This window comes from Ammospiza nelsoni, chromosome Z (assembly GCF_027579445.1).
Source record: "Ammospiza nelsoni isolate bAmmNel1 chromosome Z, bAmmNel1.pri, whole genome shotgun sequence".
Lineage (NCBI taxonomy): Eukaryota > Metazoa > Chordata > Aves > Passeriformes > Passerellidae > Ammospiza > Ammospiza nelsoni.
Genome location: NC_080669.1, coordinates 41,972,313 through 41,979,484, shown reverse-complemented (window position 1 = coordinate 41,979,484; position 7,172 = coordinate 41,972,313). Strand labels below are relative to the sequence as shown.

Below are 7,172 nucleotides of genomic sequence, written 5' to 3'. Positions count from 1 at the left end.
CAATATAAGCAGCCTTAGATGAAAACATGTTTGAATCTAGAAACAGTCTGCCCACTCTAGGAGCTTGTGCTAATTGGGCAGGTAAAAAGGTGTTGGGCTGTCTCTCAGAGCACATGTAATTAATCAAGATTTTTCTGCTGCTTTTTAAGAGGGAAGGATGCAGAATAAAATGAGAAGTTGTCTCCTTGCCCCTTTCATGCTAATTAATGCATTCAGAAGCTGAACTGAAAGGAATTTAAACTCGTGATAGTCATAAGAGGACAGATCAAAGGAGAAAAAAACAGACCAAGTAACAGAAAGCTGCACATGCCTTCAGTTAACAGACAGAATACAGGTCTGAAGGAGGTAAGATTTATATTTTTTGTTTCACACAAAGTTTTCAGCTTTGTTTAAAAATTATGCTTTAGAAGAGGCTTGACTGTCTCTAAGTGAACTCAATATGCTTTATTTCCTTGGCTAGAATTATCTTCAGTAAAGTAATTGTGTTTTCTAATTTACTTGTATAGTGTGGGTAGATTAGTGGGATACAGTCAAGTAGGATCTGTTGTACTCTTCACATTACAGAAACATGATTATGTGAGGATTTATTCTTCACTATATTTGATTAAATAGATTTTTAACTGTTCAGACAGCTGTGATTACCACCTTAAGATTGGGAATATTTGTAAATTGAATTTGAAAATTGTAAATAAAATTACAATTTTATTTACAATAAAATTAATTACTACACATCTGAGTTTAGATTGTCAGCAGACATAAATCAGTATTCCCATCGGAAATTCAACAGATCTCTGAGAGTGTTCAGTGACTGAAAACCTATTCCCCGAGTGTTTACAGGGAATTACAGAATAGAAAAACAACTATTGTTAGGATCAGTATTATTTTTTCTTCTAAATTGTTTTTCTTGTCCAGGAAAATTGCCTTTTTTTCTATTTTCTCAATTTTGCTTTAGAAATCTGCCATCGCGTGGTACCTAAACAGACCACATCAAATTCTGCAAACTCTGTTACACTCAGTTGCAAACATCTTGATGTCAGTGATGATCCTAATATGTAGACTTATAGTTATGGTTTTGAGCTTTATCCTAAATTGGGATTTAGTTGTGTGTGTATAGGAATCTACTTGATTCTGAAAATACCAGATTATCCTGCCTCCCTAAAATGCTCCCATTAAAACAAAGAAGCTGAAAATATTAAGCTTCAATGGTAACAAATTATTTATCACACTGACACACTGTGTTTCTACCCTGTAGGTTTTAGCAGGACCAACCTCACAAAATGCCCAGAAGATATAACCACCTGGACAGCAACCACTTTAGAGGGAAAGGACATGTCTATTTTGCAGTGGAAGAGTAAGTGTAAACTAAAACCTATGTTAGCATGTAAGCTGGTGAAAGAATTTGTATTGAAAGAAAACCAGAAAATTGTATAAAAAAAAATTACTGTTGTATATAAATGAAGTGTCTTTTAACTATCTTATAGGTCTCTCTAATGTTTGTCAAGGGGTGACCTCAGAGAGCCATCAATGATATGAAAAATCAGAATTGCAGAATTCAAGAATCTAGAGTTAAATAATATGATCACAAGTCATCAGCCTTTACCAGGTTTATTGAGGTTTATTTAGAATTTACTTTTAAGACTGTTGCAAGGTGCTCTGTACCCTAAATCTCTAGATTCACAGACCTCTCTTAGGAACCTCAAAGAGACATTTTCTCACCCTAAAGAATGGTGGAAACTCCCCATAGAAATAGTTAAAAAAAAGAGCAAAACATCAGTAGCCTACAAACATGACTCCCAAATTGTTTCTGCCAAATATTTTTTATCTTTGAATTACAATAAAATACGTTTGGTCTGGGATTATTAGAGACACCACCCAACTGGTGATGTTTTACTACATAAGGCAAGTAATTCCATTGTGCTAGTACTGGCTTACTGAGCCCCAAACTTAATGACTTGTTGCAAATACTCATACTGCAAGATAGCTGCTCCTCCATCAGCCCTGGCAAAAAGAATAAAAAAAAGGGGAAAATTCTCTAATAGTCCATCCAAAGCAGTTCAGTTCTTAAAAAAAAAAAAAAAAAGCTGGCTAGTCATGTTTCAGCACTTGAAACTAGACATGCTCACCTCGAACTGCTGTGAATTCTAGTGGCTGCATCTGTAAGTAGTTTTTCTAGTTATGTGACCCTCTCCTTCTAGTACCAGAAGCATTCTAGCCCTATATGAGCCCTAGATTCTTAGCGGCACAACTTCAGCTTTAACTGGAACAGCAAGAAATTGCATACACACTTTCCATACTAGCCTGTGAGTAGTTAGGGAAGGAGTTAGATGGCAAATGTGCAGTCAGAAGCACCAGCTCCAGATACACATCCTGGGTTTTCTCCTAAATTTGCCCTAAACCAGGACAGGGACATACACAGGCTAATGGACAGCTAAAACAACACGTGACAAGCAAGAAGTCTAAAAATGTAGAGAGGGAACCAGTTGCCTGGAGAAGTAGTCCCTCCAAGTTTCAACTGTGCTGGCAAGAGTAGGAAAACCAGCGGAGCCATCTCACAACTTTGGCTGCATCAGAAAGTGACTGCTGTGAGCTCTGTCTATGTTAGAATGGGTTTATCCTGATTCACATAGCAGTTTTTCCCCATACTCTTTTCCCTTTAATAATTTCATATATTCTTCTGTTCCTGAACAGGAAAAGAACAAAAAAAATGGGGAATGAATTCAGTATTTCTCAACAGGGAGGATATTAAAATTAAAGGAAGGCTTTTAGTGACTAGGAAATTTGAAATTACTTTGTCAGCTTGCTTTTTTGATGTAAAGTGGAAATGTGCTGCTGTCCAAGTCCCCAGGAAGCAGTGAGGGAAGGGTGTTTTAGAGCACAATTTGCAAAGCATATTTTCCCTAAAATGACCCAGTGATGACAACAATGTGCCTGGTATGTCATGCAAGAACTGAATCCTTTTAAAGCTCTTTACAAATAATTCAAAGATTCTTACTCATGTTTTAAGGTTGCAATGTGTTTTATGCATCAAAAAAAAAAAAACTTCCTTCATTAGAAGTAGCTGCAATATGATGCAATTAGGATACATTTTAAATACTTGTTGCCCAAGGAAATTTAGCAAAGAAACATGAGCTGCATCATTGCAGATGTATCATTTAATTTAATTCACATTCACTTGCAATATCACAATGCTGTGATTTGAGAGACTTACAGACAGGTATGTTTTTGGAATTTGTAGTCACTGGTAGATAATTATTTTCAAATAAATATATTTTAAAAATGTTTAAGAACTTGGTAGAGAAATTAGCTAACAGCTTAATCTATAGAAACTAAATGAAGTTATTAATACTTTGCCTATTTTCTGAGGTAGATTCTGCTCCATGACTTCCTCTGATAAAAAGTTGCTGACACAAAATTTTGGTCTAACCATACTTGCTCTTGGGAGGATGCATCTAGTTGTGCTGCAAATTTTGTTTTGCTTTCCCAACAGAGCTCTGGGTATTGGGCTTTTCATTTTGGTGCTGGCAATTTTACTTGCCTTTGGCTGCTGGTATTACAAAAGACGTAGTGGCTACAAAAGTCTGCGGGTAAGTGTGGCAGCTCATTTTCTCTCATGCTATTATTTTGGCAACAAATTACCTTGATTTGCATGACAATAATGCAGAGAACATCACATCTGTAACAGGACATCACTATCTCAAGCAGTATTTACACTGACATATGTCACAGACAAAACCACATACGAAATACAACCTGCCCCAAAGAACATGCAAGTCAGACAAAGGGGTAAGAAGAACCAGAGGCAAAGGGACATGAAACCAGTTGCCCAACTTTGCACAACACATCAGTAAAAAAACTTATCTGTAAATTTTGTAAGATCAGTAAAAAAAAATATTTGTAGAAAGCATTCTATTTATATTTACACAAAACAAAGAGACATCCAGTAATATATTCCCTGTTCATAAGATTTACCCCTAAATAAGGGGTAAATTGGAGTAAATCTAGGAAGAAGAGAAGAAAAAAAATTGTAAAAGTAAGTAAATACGCTCACGTATGGGTGATGTGAGATTCATCCACGCAAAATTTGATTTGCAATTTTAAGATTTACAAAAAAGTGGGACGGGTTTGAGATTTGTTTTCTAAGACTACTTTAAAAATATTTTCATCTGTGTCTTCTTAGAAGCTATTTTTAAAAAAAGGTACAATCTGTCTCATAACAACTGCTGTTAGAAGTTCCAAAGCTTTATATTTTAAGTTTTGCTCCATCTCCTATGAAAGGGAGGTCTTTTTTAATTCTTTAAAGTGAAAGCTTGTTATGATTTAACCCCAGACAGCAATTAATCACTGCGTAGACACTTGCTTATTTCCCACTGCCACCCTGGTGTGGAGGAGAATAGGAAAGAAAAGGCGAACTTCATGGGTTAAATTAGAACAGCTCAGTAATTGAAACAAAATATAATCATCTACTACTAATGATCATCATAGTGAAAAGGTGAGAAAGAGAGGACTAAAACCCCAAAGTAACAAGTGATGCCCAAAACAGTTTCTCACCACCTCTAACTGATGTCCATTCCTGAGCAGCAATCAGCCCCTCCCAGCCAAATCCCTTATTTTTATACTGAGTGTGATGTTCATTCCAGTGTGGAATGTCCCTTTGGCTAGTCCAGGTCAGGTGTCCCAGCCATGAGCCCTCCCTGTTTCTCTTGTATCCTCTCAATGGCAGAGCACGAGCAACTGAAAAGTCTCTGACTTAGAGCAAGAGCTACTGAACAAAAACCAAATAATCATTGTGTTACCAGCATTAATCTCATAAAGAATCCAAAAAAAAGCACTGTACCAGCTGTTTAAAAGAAAATGAACTCTATTCCAGCTGAAACCAAGACAAAGCTTTAGGCAAATTGTTTATTTTGAAGAAGATATAAGTAACTGTTTGCAACTAAAAAACCCAGCAAAGGTCTCATCTAAGTCAGCAAATCCATTTCCTTGCTCTTTCTGGTAACTTTGTATCAGTCTTTTTCTATCCAATTATCTATCCAATACATATATCAACCAGCAGAATACCTAAAAGCTGAACTTTCATAGAGAAATGTTGCAAAAAATGAAGGTAATACTCAAAAAAACCCTTCAAAAACCAAACCAAATGCCTGTTTTGCATATCCTGGCAAAAAGCATAATCTGTTTTTTAATTCCTTCTCATGACAGATTTCTACTTTCTGGTTTTGAAAATCAGTTTTTTCTTAGGCTACTTCTGGCTAGGGGAGAACTGGTACAGAAAATGTGTACAAAAGAAATGCTGAAAAAATGGAAAACAAAAAGGTTCAAGATTAAGGAAAGGAATAGCTGGCATAAAAAATAGGAGGCATTTGGGTACATGAGATGTCAGTTCCTGCATCAGTCATCAGAAAAATGCAGTACTTATTTTTCTGTCAATGTAGTTGGATTACACAGGAGAGAGAACGTATGTCTCAGCAGAGACAGCAAAAAGTGTTAGGTGAGGTATCTTTCCTACTTGCATTGTGTCTAATTGATTCTAATACATACTGTATATGTGCTGTCAAATTTTGCTCCAACTTCACAATCTCTTCTTCCTTTCACCTCCCCCATATTTCTCTATGATCTGTCACAGAGCAAAAGCTCTAGTGTGAGCACAATACGACGCGTGGTAGGTGAGGGAGAAATACTGGACTGCAAAGTGGCTCTCCAGGACTACAGAGACTTTAATTCTGTGGTAAGTTGCAAGTCAAGACCTCACTTAAAACTGAGTAAGACATGGTGAGATAATATTGTTAAATAGACACTTGATGATTTCTCCCATGGTGTATTTTCTCCTACTTTGAGTATTCCATGCTTCAATATCAACTTAGAAAGTAGTATTTGGAAAAAATTGTACTGTGAAAAACTAAAGAAAAAAATTACATCTACTATTTAGAATGCTTACTTCAAAGTTATTGTCTTCAATTCATATTTATTCTTAAGTTGTATGATCATTTTGCAATCTATTAGAATGATGCAACACCTGAATGCTGAAATATACTAAAAAACCCCAAACATCTCCCTAACTGATTTTCTACCATTCAGACAAACAAATAAATTGTGTCTGTACACACTATACTCTGATAAGAATTATCAGAGAATATTATAAAACTTCAATGTGTTAGCTCTTCTAATCATTACAGAAAGATGATTATATTTAAACTTTCGATTTTCAAAAAGGTAAATTAAGTGATAAGTATATATAAATGGGTGTGTTTAAATTGCTTTAGAATTGAGAAGAGGCTAACCTTTATTTAAAATAAGCTGCTCAAATTTTTATCACTAGAAATACGATAATATGCCTGCATCAAGACTCTTAAAACCTTTAATATTTGTCTGAATTATCAATCTAAAACCACTCCATATATATAAGAAAATTATTCCTGCCTTTTTAACATTGAAAATTCTCTCTTTGGATGAACAACAGCAATAAAGTGAATGTGATGCAATACCAGAAAACATACTACCAAAAAGTAACCTTAAAAAATAGACACAATGAATGAACTTGGCTTCTTTAAGTCATAGAACTGTATCTAATATGGTGGTAAATAGCTTGCTGTGTGTTTAAGGTCATTTTCTTGTAATTTTCCTTATAATTCAATTGGGTTTTTTTTTTTTTTTGATCTTTCACATCCATTTTCCTTACCACAGGTACCTGATGCTCCACCAGCTTATGACAAAATTGCTGCAGATCAGTCACCACCACCTTATTCACCATAACAAGATGAAATTTGAAACCATAAACATACTGATTCCATTTACTCATGCTTGCTCTTTATTTTCTGTCTATGCTTAACTTCCTTAAAGCTATGATCATACAAAAGAAAAAAACATGTCTTCATCAGCAGTTGCTGAAAACTATTCCTGCCTTATTTACAGAACTGGTCCTTGAAATGCCTTAATAAATCTGAATGCGATTTTGTTTTAAGCTTTTCACTTCTTGCAGTCAGATGAATACATTATTCAAGATGACTAGACATTGTGGTCTAGTCATCTTGAATCCTTCACAGGTCTACATAGATCTGTAGTGACACACTATTCAGTATCAATCGGAGTAGAAAGTGACAGCACCTTTGTCTTCATCTTTCCCTTTCTTTAAAAAAAATAACAAAAAGCCCCAAAAACCAAAACAACTACAGACA

At 35.3% G+C, this 7,172-nt stretch overlaps 1 protein-coding gene across 1 annotated transcript; it reads left to right on the top strand.

Annotated features, from left to right (window-relative positions):
* Window positions 1-273: 273 nt before the first annotated feature.
* On the top strand, window positions 274-6,917 carry MLANA (melan-A). The gene is made up of 5 exons (XM_059492945.1): window positions 274-345; window positions 1,253-1,351; window positions 3,488-3,584; window positions 5,624-5,725; window positions 6,682-6,917. Exons 2-5 carry the CDS (start codon window positions 1,278-1,280, stop codon window positions 6,748-6,750), a joined length of 342 nt encoding a protein of 113 aa, XP_059348928.1. The 5' UTR covers window positions 274-345; window positions 1,253-1,277; the 3' UTR covers window positions 6,751-6,917.
* Window positions 6,918-7,172: the final 255 nt, after the last annotated feature.